Raw genomic sequence first — 23964 nt, 5'->3', positions numbered from 1 at the left:
ATTAAATAAATAAATCATTGAATTTATTTATGAAGTTGAAAAATATTTAAATTAATGTTTTATTCTTTCTTAGTTGCCAGTGATTTTATCCTGTAAAATACTAAAGATATTCATTTTCTCGTAGTTTAAGTTGTAATGTAACATTCTGTGGAAACCTTTCTATCAAATTGCCATAATGAGTGTTTAAAAAAATGTTTTTTGAATGTTGTAATAGTTGTTGAGTTTATTTTTTTAGATCTGGGCATATAATGGCTAGTAAACATGTGTTGAAAATATCCAGTATTACTGAATTTTTCAATAATAACAACAAAAATAATATTAACTATTCCAACTACGAGAAAACGAATATATTTAGTCTTTTAGAGGATGAAACCACTAGCACTTAAAGAAGATTAAAACATTAATTTAAATATTTTTCAACTTCGTAAATAAATGCAATAATTTATTGATTAATTTTGAAATAATCCCGAGAAAAACAACAATAAAATACCTTGAAATACAGTAAAAAATAATTAAAGTTTTTAACAAACCATAAAATAACCTTCAAATATGAACATACATAGTAAATATCCTAATTCTTTGACATCCTTACTCCACAAATTTATGAACAACAAATAATACCAATTGCACATAATGAATGTTCATAACCAGAAGTCCTTATTTATTGTTCTAACAATAAAAAAAAACAATATTTCGAACTTCTTCTGGGACAAATACACACAAATTAGAAATTTTTGGAAAGGTTTTTAAAATCCCCGCTCATTGTGACGTCAGAGCTTAGGTAGTCCATACCAGGCACTGGCTGCACCGGTCTGTCTTTTTCGTTGGTCTAGAAATTGTCAACGCTGACATAATGGTTGACATTTTTTTGACATAGACCACTAGACAGTTGACTATTTTTGGCTTGGCTTGGGTGGGACAATTTTTAATTTTTTAGTATTGAAGTCACAGAAATGTATAAAAATATTGATTAAAATAGTTAACAGTTAAGATATGTATATCTACTGATCGTATATCGTTCACGATAATATTTATTTTAATGAATGGTTTTCTTTATAAATATTGATAATATATCATGGATTTTAATTTGGCTGTATTTCAAGAACCCCGAGGGGTGATGAGAATTGTGCAGTTCGTAAGTAGTTTTTAGTTATTTGGTTAAATTGAGGATTATTAATGTTATACAGATTATAATAAAGTTCGATAATAGATCAAATTGAAAAATTATCTTCGACTTTATGCGTACGTGGGGTCGGCGACCTTTATTTTCTTCATAGATTTCTGTTTGGTGGTACCAATTACATGAGTTGTCTAGAAATAGTGAGATGAGTCATATTTACAGAACGCAGTAACTCCAATTAAGGTGAAATATTTTTTAAAATGCTCTGGATTATCCCACTGAAATTATATTGCCTATTAAGTTTTATGATGAAAGTTTAATTGTAGGTCACCCTATTCATAATTGATTAAAATATATTCCTGGTTGATGTGACTAAGTCATTTTTGATAAATCTTGGAAGGAGTGGTAAAACAGTTATGTTGCCATGCAAAATCTTTAAAAAATTAAACATTCCAGTATTTTTTGGCAACAGCAAAGTTATTATAAGAATGAAGAAATCTTATGTATATGGAAACTAAATAAAATTAATCAAACAGGACAAAATAAATCCCTACAGAGACTGGTCTATAATTCAGGAAAAGTTAACATAATTAACCCAAGAACCACAAATTGATATTGGTGGAACAATTTTCACAAGGTGGGGTCACCAGTGATCCGAACATATTTTTCAAAATAAAAGAAACATTTGTCAAAAAAATTTACCAAATAATTTGATTTCTAACCAGAAAATGTATTGTTTGATAACAATAAGCAAAACTTATATAGAGTGTATATACATTTTATTCTAATATTATCTAAAATCTCCACAAATAATAAATTGGAGTTCTACATACATATTTTTTTACAGTAAACACAAATATGGTGGCGTTTTTCCATCATTACAGCTTAGACAGAAATAACATTGACAGATTAGTTTCTGGAGATTTGCAGTGGGTTTTTTAGCTAAATATCTCAAATAATCACAAATAGATTCCCTTAAAACTTTCGGAAGCAGTGTATTATTCATTTTGCAACTTTCCTACTTGGACCAAGTAGATGAACAACAATATATTTTTTTTAAGTTCGGGTTCTCTTATTAATTTATAGGTTGTGTAAACCAAACATAATTACTTTGGCCTAATACTTTCGAGCAGTTGTCTTATCTTGGTCCATGGTGTTTTGATATAATTCAACATCACTCTCTTGTTGCAATTCTGCCAAATCAAACATATCTTCGATCGTCTGGCAAAGTCCAAAGGTCGGGTTTCTCTTTTTACTACCAGTTTTATTGCCTCTGGTGTTACTTACTTTATCTGGATCTGGGGCTTTACCTATCATTATACTTTCTGCTGCTGAATGATCTCTTCAGTAGTAAATTCTGCAGTTCAAATATTTTTGTCTATCCATAAAATGTGTTGTTGGGCTTCCTTGGAAATACAGTGTTCAATGGTTTTTTTTTACACAAAGGTTGTATGGGGTCTCAAACCATAGACTTTTCATGGCAATTCTGTATGCTTCACCCCATAGATCTTCTTCCAGCACTGCACACAAAATCTGCCAACATGTGTGTTTTGCCCTTTTAATTTCTTTATTTAGTCCTTTTTTTGTGCTTTTATATCTTCATGTTGTTCTTGATACCTGTGCCTTTGTGCTATTCACCTTCATCTTAAGCATTCCTCTTGTTTATTTTTGATTTTATTGTTCCACCAGTAAGGTACTGTGTATGTAGATGTAGTATGCCTATATTTAGTACTTCTTTTGTGTGCATTTATGATATTTTCTCAGGAACTCATTGAAGTTAATAGTTTCTTTTGGTAGGTTATTTATCTCTCTTTTAACTTTTTCTTTATTGAATACTATCCTCTTCTCAACACTATTTTTTGTGACCTTAGTGCCAATTTTATATGTGATGTACTACTGGTGAAAGGTGAAAAAATTCTCATCCAGTACATCCCAATCTTTAATCTTCTTGGCAACACTGTTGCTTGCTAGGGTAATATCTATATGACTTTCCAATGTACCCCTCACAAAGGTTGGTCTAAGGTTGTTCAACACTGCGAGGTCTGCCACAGAGATGCATTCATTGCAAAGTTCGCCCCTCTAGTCATTTAGTGGGGATCCCCATAAAATGACCTTGGCATTTATGTCTTTGGCTACTAACAATCTTTCTCTCTCTGCGATGCGTTGATTATATTCTCTATCTCTATATATAAAATATAGCATGCTATTATGGTTATCCTATTAATTTATATGTACTCCAGTTTTTCTCTATAAACTACTTGACCATACTACTGACTGTTCTGATTTATTCAGCCTTATCAACTTTAGATGTAGTACTAGAATTCTTAGAGACATGCCTTTGTTTTTCTGTAAAACACTATCACAGAAAACTATGGCGAATTCTCTCCTAACAGATACTGGAATATGACTTTAATCAATCTTATGATCTGGTGGTTATAAAATCTGTAAGATTTAAGTACTCTTTGACTGAGTATGGTAGGAATCGAAAAATGAGTGACCTTTAACTTGGAGTATTCATTTCATTTTAACCCCTTAACGTACGTGCCCGTCTCAGACACGGGCGCGCCTTACTGGTAATTTTTGTACGCGCTCGTCTGGGACACGGGCGCCGGTTAAATTTTATCCATAACATTTTTCAAGCCTTGCAAACGGATATTTGTATAAAGAGACATATGTAAGCATATATCTAAATTATTTTTCTATTATAAAATAGATGACTCAGTCAGTATTGAGTTACTTTAAAATATATTTATTATCTCATAACTTGCAATTTGCAATCATCATCATTTATAACCAATATTATTGTCGAACTTTTGTTTTGATACAAGCCTTCTGTCTTGCCGGTGTAAAGTCGTCTGAAGTCAATATTTATTGTTTTTTGCATTTGAACTAATTTGTCCCTTATTTTCAACATATTATTATATTGTTTGGTAAGTAAATTTTGCATATAACATTCGGTAGGTTAGAGTAATGTGTATATTTTTTGTTTTACTAAATTTCATTATAATTCATCTAAAATACAATATTGTGTGTGTGTGTGTGCGTGTCAATAAAATATGTTGGAATATTTGTATTGTTCATATAAATCATACTACTATTTACCTATTCAAAGTATTTCGTCTGAACAAAATTTTTACATTTCAACGGATTTGCATACCCCCCCTCCTCCCCCCCCCCCCACGAAAAGTAAAGGTTTTACGCCATTGAAAATATTTTTTTTATTCAATTATAACCAAAACAAAACATTTTTACTAAAAAAAAAAATTCGATCATTTTTTGACCATAACTTCAAAATTAATGTGTACGTTAAGGGGTTAATAAGATTTTCAGGAAAATTTAATCTAATTTATTTTGATTTGATGATTTGTTTAACATTTTTTAATAATTATTTAATCATTATATAATATTTAGTTTTGTTATTTTTGTTATGGTTAGGATATTCTATTTTTGTAAAAATGGGGACATCCCGTGAATAAATAAATAAAAAATAATGTACAAAAATATAATGTGGATAATTGGTATATTTTTTTTTAACAGGGTATGATGAAGTACTATTTTATTTATGTATTTATTTTATATACGAGATAACCCCATGAACAGTTTAAATTACAATATACAATATCACAGTTAGGATTCAAAACTTGAAATTACTTATAATATAAAATCAATATAAAAAAGTTTAAAAAATGAGACTAAAAATCTTATATACTTAAAAAAAACAAATTCAACAATACCAATATAATATCACAAAGCAAGAGATCTTTTTAACAGTTAATGTTATATTAAAAATATCAAAATCGAGAATATTTAATAGCCCCATGTATCTATCCAAGTATTGTGATAAAATTTTTATAAAACTGAGTGCTGCAGAGAATGAGGAAGAATGAAAGAAGATTCAATATGAATTTGAGCTACATCACTGAAAAGCAGAAAGTGCATATTCATCTTTGAAAGCTGATGAAAAAGCAGCTAAGTTGAATTCTAATGTGATAGTTTATGTGTAGATGTGTGATGTAGTCATTTTTATACCTAACTTATCACATTCTGATGTTTGTTGCCAGCATCAGTATGCAAATTACAATTTTGCTATCCACGATGTGTTGAAACTCTGAAGCTACCATGTGTTATTGGCATGAAACTGTAGCCAAGAGGGGCAGTGCTGAAATATCTGCTTGTATTTTAAGGTATGTTCTTGAGAATTTTAAGAAACTAGAGGTTGGAGCAGAAAGAAAACTTATACTATGGTCTGATCGATGTGTCAGCCAAAATAATAATTGGAAGATGAAATCATTGTCATTATTTAGTGTCAGCAAAGTTCTTTACTGAAGTAAATCAAAAATGTTTGGTATCCGAACGCAGCTTTTTACCCTGTGATGGGAATTTTGTGCTTATTGAAAAGATAAAAAAAGACAACAACAAAATTAAGAAAGACAACATTAAAATAACTGAAGCACATTGGATACAGGTCACAGCCAACGAACCAACTGTTCTGCAGATAAGACAAACGCACAACATCCTGCAAGCATGGCAGACATCACCTTTACTAAAGAGACCAAGAGAATGTGCTGTAGTCTGAAATACAGTTTACAATCTTATTGAACCAGAAGCCTTGCCTCCAATGTACAGAGAACCTTTAACTATTTCTGATAAGAAAAAAGCAGACTTGCTGAAAATGACTGAATGTTTAGAAGAACAGTATAGATCATTTTATTGTGAATTACCTGCACATGCAACTTAATCTGATTTTGTTTATCTACGTTTTAAAGAGAATAATTTTTTTTACTTTTCAGTTTTTCATATTTTCAATTAACTGTAATTTTGGTACATTTTAATAATGCTCTCTGATTTTCTTATGGTACAGTATTTTTATTAAACTTTATCTCTGCCCGTTGGTGCTTTTTCGTGGTGCGACATAAGCGTATGAGGGGGGATAAGTTTTGTGGTGGCGGAATGGGTCGATAATAAATTAATAATAACATAGGGCGATGGCACCCCTTATTCCAAGAAGGCGAATATTCAAGAACCCGTCCAAGAACCCGTCCAAGTTCGGAGCTCTGTAAAATCCAAGGAAATGGATGAAATTAAACAAATTTGTATTGAAAATTGTTCTATAAAAAAGTCTTTATGATATAAGCTCAGATGTCATTTTATTGTAAAATTTTTAGCCATTTTTGTTTAGTTTTTGTTAGTTTTTTTATTTTCCATTTTACAGTTAAATATACGTTATTATCAGGAATTATATATAGCCGCCTGGAATCGTTTTCGGAGGAGATTATTGGTGAATACCAATGTGGCTTCAGACCAAAGAGGTCAACTATAGACCAAATACATATGTTAAGAGGTATACATGAAAAATGTGTTGAATATAACATACCTATTTACAACTTGTATATCGATTTCAAACAGGCGTTTGATGGAGTAGATCGACAAAAGATGTTAAATCAACTATCTATGTTAGGGATACCCAATAAGTTGGTTAAACTTATACGAATGACTCTGGAGGGTTCCAAAGCTATGGTGAGAATAGATGGAGATATGACGCAGGCCTTTGATATTGAAAATGGAGTTAGACAAGGGGATGCCTTATCAACAACACTTTTTAATCTAACTTTAGAAGCTGTTGTTAGAAAACTGGATGTAAACGGCTGTATTAATACAAGATATATGCAAATATGCGCATATGCGGATGATGTTGTCATAATAAGCCGCAACAAAAGGGTATTGAGCGAAAAAGTCATAGAACTGAAACGAGAAGCTGCTACGTTTGGTCTATATATAAATGAAAACAAAACAAAATATATGGAGTGCACAAAATCGAATGAACATGAGAATCTGAAGGTAGACAACCATACCTACAAATATGCCTCCACTTTTCCCTACCTAGGTTCAATAATAAATGACAACAACATCAGTCAAGAAATACAAGCACGGATTCTTAGTGGTAATAAGTGCTTTTATGCATACAAAGACTTAATGAAAAGTAAGTTACTGAATCGTGAGTCTAAGCTGAGAATCTACAAAACAGTAATTAGACCAGTGGTCACATATGGATGTGAAACGTGGACCCTCTCAACCACTGATGAAAATCAACTGAGAATATTTGAGCGCAAAATACTAAGGAAGATATTTGGACCAACCCAATGCAGCGATAGTTCGTGGAGAATTAAAATGAACCACGAGCTGGATGAACTAATGCAGAGCGCAGATATTGTCAGATTTGTAAAATCACAAAGACTAAACTGGCTTGGTCACCTAGAAAGAATGCCAGATAATCGAGCTGTAAAAGTAATCCAGAGATGGAAGCCCCAAGGAAACAGAACAAGAGGAAGGCTCCGTAAAAGATGGATAGACAACGTAGAGAGGGATCTTAAAACCATGAACATCAGGCAGTGGCGAAGGAAAGTATCCGACAGGGCAGAATGGAAGAACATTGTTAAGCAGGCCAAGACTCACAAAGGGTTGTAGCGCCATTAGAAGAAGAAGAAGATTTTACGGTTAAAAGTAATAAAAATAAATTTGTAGACAGTTTCATTTGCTACAAATAATGTCTAATAACATTTTTTGTTAGGTTGCTAGTTTACGAGATACTGCGCGAAAACCCTTTCCCCTTATTTTTCAAAGATGGCGGCTGGGGGATCAGGATGGCGACCCCACAAACTTGAACTTATACTTACCCTTCCGCTAACCATAAAAAAATGTAACATTCCAATGGACTATAAATACGAATTACTAATTAAGATTACTAAATAAACTAATGGTTAAATACTAAATAAACTTAAACATAATTTAATCAGTTAATTATTTATTTATATTTCAGATGATGTTTGCGTTTGGAGATTGGTGTAAAGTTAAAAAATAGAATAATAATAATAGTTTTAAATTACATTGCACAGATGCACTGATAAAGTCCTTTTATCCCATGACGGCCGATTAGCAATTAAAATATGATCAGTTAGGCGTTAATATTTAATTCCGATCGCTTGAAAAGTAAAAATATTTAATTTCCTGTATTTTATGTTCAGTAATATTGGATTTTACTGTATCAAAGGCAAATAAAATGAATATAATATGTATATACAGGGCGTTTTAAAAGAAGTGGGATGAAATATTTCGAATACTCGAAATTATTTGTCAACATCAAATGTTCATCAAGGTCTCTATAAGTCTCTATTTTGCTTAGAATAAAATTGGAAAATACTTGCCAAGTTGCTGGTATGTCCAAATTTGAATAAAATACATCCAAGACTTTACTTTCTGCAGACACTGTATTAAATATAACCTTGAAACAAATTGGCACTAAATCACTTCCGAGTTTTCAGCAAAACAAAAGGTTTAAACACGTGTAGTCCAGTAATTAATACCAAAGCTATTGAGAGTATTCAGTCCAGTAATTAGACCGAAGGTACTTTATCGTTTAAGTTAAACACACAAAGTCCGAATTGAATTCCCGAAATACTTTTTTGTTACTTCTTTTTAGCAAACGATTTGTCCTATGCACTGTCTCATATTTCACTATCAGAGTCGTCAATATCTGAATTATCTATCCGAATAATTAGAGGCCGGACCTCATCTATAACTCGCTCGGTTTGAAAAGGCTGAACGATTATGTCTTCCGTATGTCTAATACAATTTTTCCATTGTGTTCTGCCTTTATTTGTTCTAGCGATTCTTTCCATAAACTAAGAACGCTAACGTCATCTGTTGTTTTGGATGCATGTTTATCATAAGAATTTTTGGCTATACCCCAAACTAAAGCAATTGTATTATAGTGGCAAGAAGTGGTAGGGCGGAAGTCTAAGAAATTCATGGCCATATTTAAGAGCCATTTGGTCGGTAACAAATTTCTTTTGAATTTTGTGCTCTCCACACCTTTGAAGTAAATCGACTGAAGTAAAATATGTCCCTGTGATAAATTTTCTTTTCTGTCAACCACAACTTTATTTCTTTTGTCCAGATGCTTGAAGGAAATCTCTCTTTTACTCTTGAGTGGTAGGATGCATTATCCAACACTATTATGGATGGTCGGATGATTTTGACATATTTCCTTTAGCGAAAATCCAAGTTTCATCTAAAAATATAACTTGCCCCGGACTATCAGACGTTTTATTGTTCATGAATTTTCTTAAAAAATGCCACCGTTTTGAAACAACATTGGAGAGTTCCCACAATACATGTCTATTATTTGTCTTTTTATATCGAAAACCTAAATGTTTCAGCACTCTCCACAAACTTGTTAAACTACTATCACACATTTCCTTGTTTTTTATTTTTTGTAACACAGCACTAATTGTTACATGTTTTTTTGGCTTTATACATATTATGTATATATAATATTTTTAATTGTAAGTTTAATTGACTGGTGCAAATCTAAAGTTTTTGGATGTTAACGATTTCTCTTGCTTACTTTATTTATTTCATCCTCACTCATGTTATTAATTCTTCGGAATGTCCTCTCTGAGATATCGAAGCATCGCATGTACGTTTCTGAACTGCTATAACAGATGTCAATGGACCCATATTATTTTTTTCCCAATTTGAAATAACTTTGGACTTTCAGAACTAAACGCCGTTCTTCTGGAGATAACACTCTACGTTTCGAATGTATTTTATTTTCTTCCAAAGTACTCATTTTACTTTAAAGTACCCTAAACTACTACACCCTAAAAATGACGAGGGTTGTACAACAGACGAAACAATCGAACACAAATTATTTAACAGCCAATGCTAAAAAAGCATAAACACTGTATTGATTGTGATTGCAAAAACCGTTCGCATGTTTTAAATAAGATTTTTGCTGATTATGTATTTTTCTAAATTATTAAATAACACCAATACAACCCACGACCATCAATTAATTTTTAACGATAAACAGAAGTGTAATATGATAACAAGTTTGAATTTGATCTACTTTGTCGATAACAGTGTCGTTAACAGAAAGATATTTTAAATAGCATGAATCATTTTTCAATGATTGTGTGGATTTAAGAAATACATTATTAAACAAATTTTTAAAGTGTGTATAAAGGAGATTACAATTATTATGACACATATTACTCCTTATTTTTCAAATAATATTCTTGTAAAGGCATAACTTTGATTATTGGGTAAACCTACATTATACGATACGTCAGAAGAAATTAAAAAAAAAAGTCAACATGTAATAAATTCACTGGTTAAATAAATATTCCGTACTCGTACTATTGCAATAAAATATTAAAACCAATAAACGATAACTTGTTGAGCAGTGCTGATTGAAACAACAGAGCAGTAAAATGTTATTTATAAAGGTAGTGTAAAATATATCGCCGCTTATCAGGTCCGCTAGTAATAAAGTTACCAGCATTTAATTGCAAAGCGGTCTTCTTAGGTGGAAAATACTTTATCGCCGACGCAGTACATATTTCTTTGTCGATAACAGTTTTTATATAACATGAATCATTTTCCAATGATATTTATGTGAATGGAACTATATTTTTGAATATGTTTTTGTAATGGCATAACTTTGGTTATTTGGTAAATCGGTAAACCTACATTATACATCACAAGAAATTAAACACAAATCCGAAAACTTGTTGAGCAGCTCTGATTGACACAATAGAGCAGTAAAATGTTATATATAAAGTTATTGTAATAGATAAATGGCAAACCGGTCTTCATACATGGCTTTTACTTTAGCACATAATTTGACATAATGAGTAAAAAATAGAAAACAAGGAACTATTAAATTTCCGGTTTGGAAATTGAAACATTAAAACAAATGTAAAATGTCATTTTCATTACAATTTATTGTGGTTTAATCCTATATAAACACGATTTAAAGTGAAAAATTGGATAATAATTGTCTTTTCTTTTTTAGATTTTCTCAATTTGTGCATTTGCTACAATAACTGGATATACAGGATTTATTCAAAGTGATTGCCAAAATACACTCACTAAGCACACATTCGTTTACCCATTTGAAGTGATTATCCAAGCAAATATATCAACAAATTGCAGTTTAAATATTGTGGGAGACTTCTCATCAGATGCCAAATTTTTTGTTACTACTGGTGTGTTGTCTATGTTATATTCATTAGCTATTATGGTTGTATATACTAAACTGGATAAAATGTATAAAAGTAACGCCAAGATCCCTTTAATTGTAAGTAGTTTTTGTTTTAATTTTTTATTCATAAATTATCAAAATATTATTTATACAACTCTACATGCCACTATGGATGTAAATCCACAAACTCTTAAAAATATGTAATATACTTTACATCATGTCGTTTTTGCCTTTCTTCAACTGGGTTTATTTTTATTTATTTACAGTGCACAAGCCTTGTAGGTCTAGGACACAAAGTTACATTTAAAATACTTTTTATTTTTCTCTAAAGTTCTTGACAGTACTTCTCCATCTTCTTCTGTCTTCCGCTTCTTTTTTGAGTCCAAGTCACCTATTTGCTTGTAAGTCACTCTCAACCTTTTCTATCCATTGTGCCATCAGTCTTCCTTCTGCTTTATATGGGCTTCCTATGTAACACTGTCTTTGGCATTCTTCCCACTGGAATTCTTTGTGCATGAACCAGCCACCCCATTCTTTGTGCCTTATGTCGTAATTTTAGGAATAAATGAACCTGAGCGTTACTAACCTCGTTTAGGTTTTGTGCCTCTTTAAGGATGGGATTTTGGGTTGGGATAACGTGAGTCTGTGTTCTCGCCGCCTTCCTAGAACAGCAACTGCTCTTTGTGAGTTTTATATCAAGTCTACAACATAGAAGTTCCGTTGGTAACAAACGGTTCCCTTTAGATGTTGGGTCTTTTTGGTTATCGGATAAACGCGTGGATGTTAGGTGTGGCTATATCCTGACCTAGGATCAGTTATAATTTTGCAATGAGATTGGGAAACCACAGAAAACCAATCCCCCCCCGTTATAAAATTTGCCGAGGAAGTTTATGGAAGTGCTCACAGATCGCCTCTCTCCATGGTCTTGACTTTTGGTTTTACCATCTTTTGTAGATCTTGTTTCTCTGAAACTGCTTGCTTTTTGTTACTAAGCAGTTTTCTAATGCGAATCCTCTCAACCTTAGCTCGTTTCCATGACATATATATATATATATATATATATATATATATATATATATATATATATATATATATATATATGTTGGAAATATCGGGTATGTGGTCTATATTAAATAAAAATCTTTGTTTTTTCTAAAGCTCAATATTTCGCCATTTATTTAATAGCTTCATCGGTAGTAAGTAAAAAACAAACATTTCAAAACACTGACGTACACGTAGATTTACAATACTTACAGAAATTAAAAGATTATACACATAAATAAAATTGAATATTAAAATAACATTATTGTTGATGTAACTGTACATTTAATAAAATGCATGTTAAAATTTAAAATATCTTTGAGCACGTTTGTTAACAATAAATAAAATGGAACAAGTAAAAATTATTTCAAAATGCAAAAAATAACAATGTAAGAAAACATTAGAGGAATAGTATTTCTTTAATTATCCTTATAACAATTTTCTGTGGCAAAAAGATTTTTTGTCTAATGCCATCTCTCTCTCACACACACACACACAATCTTTTAATTTCTGTAAGTATTGTAAATCTAAGTGTACGTCAGTGTTTTGAAATGTTTGTTTTTTACAGTTACTCCCGATGAAGCTATTAAATAAATGGCGAAATATTGAGCTTTAGAAAAAACAAAGATTTTTATTTAATATAGACCACATACCCGATATTTCCAACATATTTATAAATTGTTTTTTGGTCGAAATAATCACGTTAAATTATATATATATATATATATATATATATATATATATATATATATATATATATATATATACAGTGATGAGTGCCTTAAGAACCGGCAAAATATCGCAAAAGATAGAAAATATAATACGTTGTGAAATAAAAAGAGATGAAAGTAGTAGAGGTGGGAAATAATCGGTAGAAACCTATAATTAACATTATAAATCGATAGTCTCACACCTTTAGACGTTAGCTTCGAGCTAAATCACCTCGGTCATAATTATTATGTGTAACGTATGTGTGACGTATTTACATTTTTTAATTTCACATAAAGTAAAAACTGATTGACCACAATAAAGCAAAAATGTGAATAAAATAATTTAATTAATAGTAATTATTTAATCTAAAGTTTTAAATTATTAACTAAGAATAATTTCTATTGTGATGTGAGGAGTTTCATACACTCTTGTCACGGAATAATCACTATCCTTCGTGGATTAGTCGTAAGAATTCGACAAAGTCGTCGCAGACGATTAGAGTTCAAAACCCACATGTGGTTTTCTTTTTTTTTTTAATAATTTGAAATTATGCAGAGATCGTTTTGCTTTGAATCGTTAAACATTTATGTCAATCGTTACTAGTATTAGAAGTGTTTAAAGTTAAACACAAATATCTTATTGAAAAAAAAAGTATCGCCGTACTTTCGAAAATAAAGTAAAAATTCTTCAAAATTAAAAGAACGTTTAAAGAATGTTTAAATAAGTAAAAATTCTACAAAAATAAAAAAAATATTGTAAATAAACGTATTTACAATATGTTCAAATAAGCCTTCATTAGCAGCAGAACAATATCCCAAACTGTCACTGAAGAAATGTAAAAGTTTGATGGATCAGAGTTCAAGTCACGATGTTCTTATGCAGGCGCTCAGGGTTCAAATCCCACATGAAGGTTTTGCTTTAAATCACTAGACATTTATTTCAGTTTTTATTAGAAGTGTTTATAGTAAAACATGAAAATCTTATTGAAAAAACAATGTCGTACTTTCGAAAATAAAGTAATAATTCTTCAAACATAAAAGAACGTTCTAAATAAATGTACTTCCAAAAATATTTAAATAGGTAGAAATTCTATAAAAATAAAAAAAAATTATTCTAATGAAATGTATTTACAATAAATGTTCGAATAAGCCTCCATTAGCAGCAGAACAATAACCCAATCTATTATAAAAGTTTCGTCTAACATTAGTTAATGTTTCTGGACTAATACCTCTCATTGAATCAGAGATCTTTTCTCTTAATTCTTGGAGAGAATTAGGCCTATCGTCTTCAATTCCATATAGCTTGGACTTGATATATCCCCACATAAAAAAATCACAAGGTGCAAGATCAGGTGATCTTGCAGGCCAAAAAATATCTCCGTGGCCACTAATCAATCGATTAGGAAAAGTCGCACTGAGATATTCACTGACGATGCGAGAATTATGTGTGGGACAACCATCGTGTTGAAACCATATGGAATCGAAAGGTATTGGTAAATTACGAAGGGCTGGGACAATTTGATTTTGCAGAAGTTCCAAGTATTTCCGCCCAGTCAACATACCGTCTATAAAAAATGGACCAATGACATGATTCCCTATTATGCCTCCCCAAACATTTACTTTTCGAGGACGCTGGGTACGAGCGACATAAATCTGACGAGGATTTCCTCGAGACCAATACCGAGCATTCATTGAATTGTGACGGCCCTGCAATGAAAACGTACATTCATCGGTGAACAAAACGTTCTCTAAAAAATGTTCATCTTGATGTGACATTTCCATTGCAGTTTGACAAAATTCTAAACGTCTATATTGATCCCCAGGGAATTGTTCGTTGGATTTATGAAGTTTATAGGGACAGTATCCATGTCTTCAAAATTTTACCTACTCTAAATCTTGAAATTCCATATTGTTCTCCGAGACGAGATGTTGATTGGGTAGGATTTTGCTCGATACTTGCACAAATCAAAGTGTCCCTTAGTTCCAAATCTGGATTTACCTCCCTTTGTCTACGAACTCCTCTTGGAGTGAACACGGATAAGTAAAAAAATTACGTATAATAGACTGAATTGTTGATCGTGCTGGAGCCGGCCTATTTGGAAACATATTTACAAATTGTTATCTAATCATGTTGTCTGATAATCCATTCACATGCCAGACAACAATTTGCACTTTTTCCTCGACCGTTAAAACCATTTTCACGAATTGTTTTTTCAATAAAAAGTTTCTGTTTACCGTGCAAAAACACTTCTCGGTATGTTATTATTTTTGATGGCTTGATGATTTGGTTAGCTGTAAAGCAGGCAGCTGTTCGCGCGCATCCATTACAATGTTGTTAATTGTTTTGAAAATCATTACCTGTACAGAGGAATTGATATTAACACTGAGAATTTAGTGATGGATTTGGCATTAAACAGTCTTAACCGGATTATTTTGCAATCACAACTGAAGACTGTAAAACTGAAATTGAATTATTTTGTATTTCTATTTTTTAACATTGGAATAAGAATAAAGTGTAAATAATGAGTTTTTCGAAAACTTTTTACCTAATATGTATTATATTTTCTATTATTTTTTGATTGACTAAAACAAAAATTTTATCCTTGGTGTGAATTGAACCTCCAATCTTCTTGTCCCTAGACCATGTCTCTAACTATTACGCCAATTCCACACACAATTGTTTTAGGATAGAACATGCCTACCTTTAGTTTAATCAAATATTTTAGTTAAGTTATTTTTATTATTGAATAAACTTAAAAATTAATAATTTAAAATCGCTAATAATTAATGTTTTTTACTATAATATATCTTAATTTATTCAATCATTTATTCTAACATCAGAAATTATTAAAATAAAATATTTTCGAGGTCATCCGTATAATTATGACTGAAGTGAAATAGCCACGTCAAGAACTAGCCTTATCTCATACTATCTCACAACTTATCTGTCTTCTATCCTTTCCGCTATTTTGCCGGGTGGTAAGACACTCATCACTGTATATATATATATATATATATCTTCTTTTCCTATTTTTGCATTAACTTCGCTCAGAACTTATGTCACGTTTTGGTATTTTATTGTGCTTATACTTAATATATTTTGTTTATTAAGTTTAATATCAGATTGTTTATTTTACAGAAATAATTTCAGAAAAAGAAATCATTGACTAACCTGAATTATTTTTAGGATTTTGTCATCACTGTTATTTTCGCAGTTTTATGGCTGTCAAGTAGTGCAGCTTGGGCTAATGGATTAACTGGACTGAAAACTGATACAACTATAGTATCGAACAAAAACAACTGTGCAAATTGCAACTTATCGACAAGTAGCTACTCCACACTTAACATATCTGTGGTAAGTTTCAAATATAATAACGTTTTTCGTGATATTCCGGTTACTGTAGCTTCAGCACAATTATCTTAATAATTTTTATTCAATCACAAGATCGAGTCATCTCTTATCCTGTTTCTCGGATTGTTCTGAGGACTTAAATATAGCCTGTAAGTACCTATGAGTCGAAAAAAAAACCAAAAACAGTCCTAAATATTGACATTTATAGTTTTATTTTCCTTTTATTGACTATAATTACCTGATAAATTCATTGCCTGATAAAGATTTTGTGTCTTATGAACTGTTTTCTTGCAAGTAAAAGTGAAGAAAACAAGATCTGAAAGATAAAACAAATGAGAATCACAATAACTATAAAAATGAAAGAAAAGGATAAAAAATTTTAGTAACAGCAGAAAAGGGATAGTTGGAAAAAAAAATCGGAGAGAAAATGGAAGAAGATAGCAAAAGTAACCAAAAGCTATTATACAGAACCCTGAAGATGATAGGAACACAAAAAACATGAAATAAACAGGGAGAATTAATAATAGAAACAAAACAAATAGTTAAAAGATGAAAACAACACTTAAAAAACGATTAACGGATATAAACCAAGACGACAATAATGAAGAGCAAAATAATATATTGGAAGATAACACAGACAACTCAATAAACGGGGAAGAACTAGAAGAAGCAATAAAACGCTGTAGTATGGAAAAGCATCTGGAGTGAATAGAATAACAGCAGAAGTTATAAAAATATAGGAAAAAATGGAGAACAATTATTACTAAAAATAATGAATAAAATATGGAGAAATTAAGACATCCCGGTAGATTTGAAAGTGTCACTAATAGTTCCCATATACAAAAAAGGAGGTAGGAAAAAATGTAATAACTACCAAGGACTGACGTTGATATGTACATGTATGAAACTCTTAAAAAAATAATAAAGATTAAGAATAATGACAGAACACACATTAGACGAAGCACAAAGTGGATTTAGAAGTATTATGAGGATACTCCTCCTCCTCATTCCTTAAGCCCTTGTCAGGGCGTGATGACACTCATATTGTTAGCTTGCTGCCTCCATTGGCTGCGATCCTACCATTAGGAGTATTACAGGATCATATATTTGCTTTAAAGCAGACACAAAAAACAGTGCAAGAGCATTTCTTGACCTAGAAAAATCCTTCGATAAAGTACCCAGACAGGAACTATGGAAAATACTAAGAGAAAAAGGAATAGACAATGAATTAATAAGAATGATACAAAAAATATACAATGAGAACAACAATCCGTATTTAGTAATAATTCAACATCAGATACGTTTAGAGGCCATTGGTCGTTTTAATTAATAAATAAATGAAAGTCTATAATGGTTACGCTCACGAGCGTGCGCCAGCAAGCGTGTTCCGACCGAGACTGACAAAGCAACGACGACCGAGATGAGTGAGTAAAACAAGTACGCGTGGCGAACCTTCCCCCCTGTCACACCGTCCGCGCCATTAAACCACATTTGCTGGCAACTTACACTTGGGCTGATTTATTATTCATGTGCTAAGATTTAATTACGCGTATTCACATTGTTTTGTTCTGTGTTCCGTTGCAAAGTAGATAAATATGTAGATATTACGTTTTTAATGTGATTGTTACAATTAAACGCTGGTTAAAGCCAAATGATTTCGCTTAGGCGAAGCAAATGAAAGACTATCGACTTCAAACGGATGCTGAGGTGTGTTGGTTGTCTCGTGATAAAGTCGTGACTTGTGTTATCGAGCTGAGATCAGAATATATTTTTTTGAAGAATTCAGCAGGTAGCTGAAATAAACATAATAATGATTAATATCAATAACTGTAAATGGCTAACAATGGTGGCATATTTAGCTGATTTCTTCAGTGTCCTTAAAGAACTGAGGTCTACAAGGAAGAGAATAACATATTGCAAGTTGAAGATAAAATAGAAACTATGATAAAAACACTTGACCTTTGGACTTATCGTACAATTAAAAAAAACATAATCATTTTCCTACACTGGTAGCGTTTTTGGAATCCTCTGGTGGGGAAACAAAGAAATATCAGAAGAAGCACTAAAACATTTACTGCTTTTCTCATCCATATACCTCCGTGATAAGGGATTTCCTGCTCTTGTACAGTACTGTGCGAATTAATGGATTTATAGGCTGTTTTAATAAAAAAAACAGTTTATTTAGAAAAAAATTATATTTTGACAAAACTATAAAGATAAACATCATTTAGTAGGAAATATCTCTCTTTGGCTGCAATTACTGATTTTACCCGTTGTGGCATAGATTCTACAAGCTTCTGACAGTTTCCAGATATCTTTCATCTCGAAACCAAACCTGAATGACCGCTTCTATCATTTTTATTTTTGTAGTACAGTTGATTTTGCGCAGTCTAGCTTTGCAAATGGCCCATGAATTTTTAACACGACTGATGTCTGACGAATTATAAGGCCAATCTAAAACATTAATCTTCTTATTTTTGAAAAATTCTTGAGACAGTCTTGTGTTGTAACATGGACATGGTTTTGTATTTTTGGTTGTTCATCATGCCTTCGATTGGTATCAAAGATCCAACCGCCATGTATGAAAAACATTCCCAAAACATTTTTTTGGCTGGATGTTTTACGGTTTGATCAATATGAGATGGCGTAAAGTTTTTATTGTCAGACTTCCTGACGAATTTTGATTGCTGGCCCTGAACTGTAAAGTGAGTTTCATCTGTAAATAGAATTTTTCTCCAGTCGTCTACAGTCCAATGTGAGTATTTTTTGGCCCACGATAGCCTTTCTTTCTTAATTCGTTCAGTTAGAAGCTGTTTTTTGTGTGGACGCTTTGCCCTTCTACCATTCTCTAAAAGTCTTGACTCCAAACAGTTGAGTCAGGAATCACTACACCTGATGCTGCTAGATCTTGTCGGAGCTCTTGGCTTGTATTCCTTGGGTCCAATTTGCTCTTTCGAATTAAAAATCTTTTATCTGCTGGTGTTGTTCTCTTTCTGCCGCATTTTCCTAACCTTTTCACATCCATTGATCCCGTTTCTCGTTTACGTTTCAAAATCTGATTGCTTACTACCCCCTGACCCACTTCACACGTTCTTGCGATTTCTTTTTGTGACAGAAGTGTGTTCACTTAACGTGATAATATTTTCACGCTTCCTAGGCGTAATATCCATCATGGAATTAAATGAAACAAACTTAGTGGGAAATGTCCTAAAACACCCTCAAATAAAGGCAGAGAAAAGTAAGGTTATGTTTTCAATGCTTGGTCAATTGGACCCGTTATGCAACAAGGAACCAGTTCTGAGAAAGTCAAGAAAAATGTTTTATTTATTTGAGGAAATTATTTGGATATAAAAATAATAAACGACTCAAAAGTAAACACGGTTATTATAACTTAACAACTAAACAATTAACTCCCAAGTAAGAAAAAAATCACGTGGTTCTTTGTTGTTAAATATAACATTAACAATCCGCATCTGGTTCGAAATCTGAATTTCCGTTAAATCCGTCTATATCCTCGATTATAGTATTATCTGCTATAAGATTTCTATAGAAATCGTGGTAAATTAAGGGTATTAAGTGAAGATAACTTTGTATATCTTTAAGTTTTGCTTCCGAAACTGGCTTTCCTTTAGGCCACAATGGTTCCAAATACGTAGCAAACTGTGACCCAGTTGAAGGTTCTCTGCTTGTTCCCTTTTTTATGCTTACTTCTGTATAATCGTCAGTGTCTTGATAAGTCGTTTTAACAAATATGCTATAAGGCTTATCTTTACACAATTTAATTTCTTTGGTTTTTAACCAACTTATTGTCTCGTTGGTTTTACTTTTTTTTCTGTTGGTGATTTGTTTTTTTAATTTTGCGGTACTCAAAAAATCTTCTTGTGTTATATTTACATTAATGGGTCGTTTTTGTCTACAAGTTTTCGTTATATTGCTATATTCCCCAGGTGAAAATATATTATGTTGCCTTTTAAGTGCACATTCCACATCTCCAAAATCACTATAATTTGGAAGAAACGTATGACCTGGAACTAAAAATCTCAACCTGAGAGTCTTTAAATGCTGTGATTCCTCTAGAAGACATTTTAACAGAAGTACTATTTTAATGTTCCTGTTTTGACCCCCGCAAGAGTCGCTCCACAGAATAATGTGCTCAACTTTATCGCTAACATTAATGAAAATATATTTTCTTAGACAAGACCCCACTTCTTGAGCTCCACGGCCTGCCTGTCCTTCGAGCCATAAATGAAAAGTGGATTTTTTCGCTTACCCTGCATAAATTCCGCAAATATATACCCATAACTGTCACTATTTAAATGTGAATAAGGCACAATTAAAGATTAAAGTACGTTTATTGAACGTTTCAATTTCCACTTCGAAAATCGTTCTCAAAATACAAACATTAGTAAATTTACTAATGTTTGTATTTTGAGAAGAAAGGCAGCGTTTTTTCTAAATCAAAGGTCAGAGTTTCTATTTGTTCATTTTCTATTGCTTTGGTTAAGTCAACGTTCATTTGTTTTCTTCCTAATTCAGCTTGTTCCAAATGCAGTTCCTGTTGTCTAATAATATCCTCTTTTTCATTATCTTTAATACTCTGTATCTTAATTTTAAAGGCATCACATTTATTGCAGGTGTCTTTTTTTTGGTTTTTTTAGCCGCAAGTTAAAATCATTCAAAAAAACTCTTTTAAAAGTTGAGAAACTGGCCGGATTTTCACTTTTTGGTTTGTAAAGATTATACATTATTAATAAAGTAGTTCTTTTTGCAAAAATTCTTGGTCCATTTTACGTGCTTCGCAGTAATGAGATACATACCGTGGAAACTGGTTTATATGGTTAACTATAATATTTCTTTTATCTGCTGACGTTTTGTTGTGCCCACCGCGGACTCCTCGCTTATCAAGTGTAGTCAAAATTCTTACTTTTTGAAGAGCAGTATTTATGCGTTTAGTTGACACTTTCAATGTATTGGTATACATATTTCTACAAACTACTACTTTATTTATAAAGTATTTTCTTGAGAATTGTCGTGCTGCAGGATTTGTGGCCTGCAAATATTTTCTCTGTGCAGAATGTTCTCTAACGGATGTTGATATAAATGTAGTTTGTAGATTATAATCAGCTAAGTGCCAATAGTGTTCGAAAAACTGTTGAAAGGTTTGAACAGAAAATTTTTCATGGCATTTAGCGGCACATGAACACATGTATCTGATAAAATCTCTTGATTTTACTAGTTTTCCTCTTGATGAGTAATATTCCATATTGCTGTTAGTTTTTATTTTTCTTTCTTTTCTGTCTTGTGCAAATTTTCTCTTTCTTCCTTTTCTTGGACGACCCGAGAAAGATATTTCTGCATTCAAAGTAGACTGTTCACTTGGATTTTGATCTAAACTTTCATCTGAAGATATGTCACTGTAGGTATGTTCGAAATTTTTATCCTTAACAGAATCATCAGAATCTTCTTCATTACCCACATCGTTAGTAATCGATATATCCTGTTCATTAAAATTACTTATTTCTAATTCTGCACATGAACTACTGCTGGTACTTGGTCCCTGCTTTTCCTCGCTGTTGCTGGACCTAAATAATAATTTTGCAATAAGGAACCAACTTACGTATTACAAAAAAAATCGAAAGTGGAATTAAAAAATTATAAAGCTTATTATTTTAAAAATTGTTAACTAACATACTATTAGATACAAGCAACTAAAAAATACAATATTCTAAACAATTTTAAAATTGTTTTAAGGTTAGAAGTTAAAAAAATATAAATCAATACACATACCTCTCGCAAATTGCAAATATAAGCTTCAGCCGAAGTTGATGGCATCAACGTTACATTTCTCATAATTTTTTGCACTCTTTGCGATAGAAATTTATATTGGTAAGGTAACATTTTCACAATAATTATTGATTGCCAATGGTAATCAGAAACCTAATGAAATAAATCTACAACATGGAACCAACTATCGGATGTTACAGATACCTGCAACAAGGAACCAAAGTTACTTGGTTCGAAATTAAAAACCTGTACCACCAAATTTATTATTCTGCAATATGGTTCTATCGTCCACTAGATGGTACTGAGGTGCCAGAATATTTGGCTCTTTATTGCAGAACATGAATAATAATATTTACAGCCTATTCGAACCAAGAACTTCATTTTCGAAAAAATATTAGTTGGTTCCTTGTTGCACAACGGGGTCCAATTAATTGTAAATGTGTGGACAGTGTTGCTAACTGTGAATATTAAAAAATGTCACAATTATTCCATTAATTCGCACAATACTGTATATCTCAAAAACAAATACAGAAACAAACTGCAATTATTGGAATCAACCCAAATATAACAAATTTAGTAGCCAAAAAGCAGCACCAACCTTCACATTAATATAATATTTTTAATTTTCGTAAAAATGTTTTTTGTCAGTACTTAAATAAATTATTCAAAATTTATTCCTATATATATATATATATATATATATATATATAATATATAATTTAGAACTTGTATTACTTCCTTAATTTGTAGCTTTACTTTTTCTTGACGTGTCTTACTCGTCTTCTGTTTGAAGCTACAGTATACAAAAGTATAAGGTGCTTTCGCTTGCAACAATTCAGGCGGCAGATAGGTCTCCTTCTTCTACGCAGAGGATACAATTTTTTTTGTTTCAGATCTTCGGATTTTTAAATTTCTTCTTATGGGCATCAGATTTATGGTTTCTTTATAAGGAGACATCTTGGTTCCAAGGAAATCGACAGACTGGTGATGGAGTGTAAAAAATGAGCACTGTGTACAATTTGTTCAAATTGAACTAGTCATTCTGCACAATATTGTTGCTGCTAAATTTCAAATTATTTTACTTTCATTTGTACAAATCAGTATTTTTGAATGTTTTGTATATCAATATTTTGTATTTACAGCTACAGGGTGTCATTTGACATTATTAAAACATGTACAACAAAAACATAAACATTTTCGAGGCACATTACTAAAATGTAAATGAGATAAAATTATGTATGTTTATAATTATATTAGTAAAATTATATATTTTCTAGACATTATACTTTTTGTTAATATAATCACAGATTAACATTTACTTTCCTATAGGCGTTTTTAAAAGTGATTCCCTGTTGATTTGATGTACCTACACTATTTTTACAATCACAATTATAATATTTTAGAGCTATCCTTCTTACATGTACATGTAGAGGTCTAGAGTCATATGGATAGAAACCTCTTATAATATGCAATATTTGATGATAAGTAAGGTACAGGAAGAACCTGTTTGAGATCAAACACTGTTATAATTTAAGTTAGGTGAAGTCCTCCTTCTTGTTTGAAGACATCAAGAGACAAGGAAATATGTACTTTAGGAAATATGCACCAATAAACGTCTGGCCATCAACAATTATACTTTATTCCTTCTTACATACAGAACAATACAAAACTTGACTGACAGTAGTTTATGACCTATTTATGACATTACTCATTGCACTGTCAACAATGTCACTTCATATAGAACAACTATAGGACAACATCCACTTTTTATGTTGGATATTCTAACAAACACGAATAGAACTCTATTGTCATAGTACTTCGCTAGATTTTTATCATGATTTTTCATATCATAACCCTCTTGGCTCTCTTTGATGTGAGAGTCATGCATATTATATATATATATATATATATA

General features: G+C 31.6%; 1 protein-coding gene across 1 annotated transcript; it reads left to right on the top strand.

Moving 5' to 3' along the window:
* The first annotated feature begins 882 nt into the window (after nt 1-882).
* LOC140452018 (synaptophysin-like protein 2) lies at nt 883-23335 on the top strand. Its single transcript, XM_072546032.1, has 4 exons — nt 883-1135; nt 10977-11261; nt 16104-16271; nt 22946-23335. Exons 1-4 carry the CDS (start codon nt 1076-1078, stop codon nt 23048-23050), a joined length of 618 nt encoding a protein of 205 aa, XP_072402133.1. The 5' UTR covers nt 883-1075; the 3' UTR covers nt 23051-23335.
* The last annotated feature ends 629 nt before the right edge of the window (nt 23336-23964 follow it).

The sequence above is a fragment of the Diabrotica undecimpunctata genome, chromosome 10 (assembly GCF_040954645.1).
Source record: "Diabrotica undecimpunctata isolate CICGRU chromosome 10, icDiaUnde3, whole genome shotgun sequence".
Lineage (NCBI taxonomy): Eukaryota > Metazoa > Arthropoda > Insecta > Coleoptera > Chrysomelidae > Diabrotica > Diabrotica undecimpunctata.
The sequence above is the reverse complement of the archived record's forward strand: the minus strand, read 5'-3'. Positions and strand labels throughout refer to the sequence as shown.

What these genes read in the sequence shown, in the direction of transcription:
- LOC140452018 (XM_072546032.1), top strand. Translation starts at nt 1,076, where the DNA reads ATGGATTTTAATTTGGCTGTATTTCAAGAACCCCGAGGGGTGATGAGA. An exon ending in TGATGAGAATTGTGCAGTTC is followed by an intron (nt 1,136 to 10,976) that starts GTAAGTAGTTTT and finishes TTTCTTTTTTAG; the next exon opens with ATTTTCTCAATTTGTGCATT. An exon ending in ACGCCAAGATCCCTTTAATT is followed by an intron (nt 11,262 to 16,103) that starts GTAAGTAGTTTT and finishes AATTATTTTTAG; the next exon opens with GATTTTGTCATCACTGTTAT.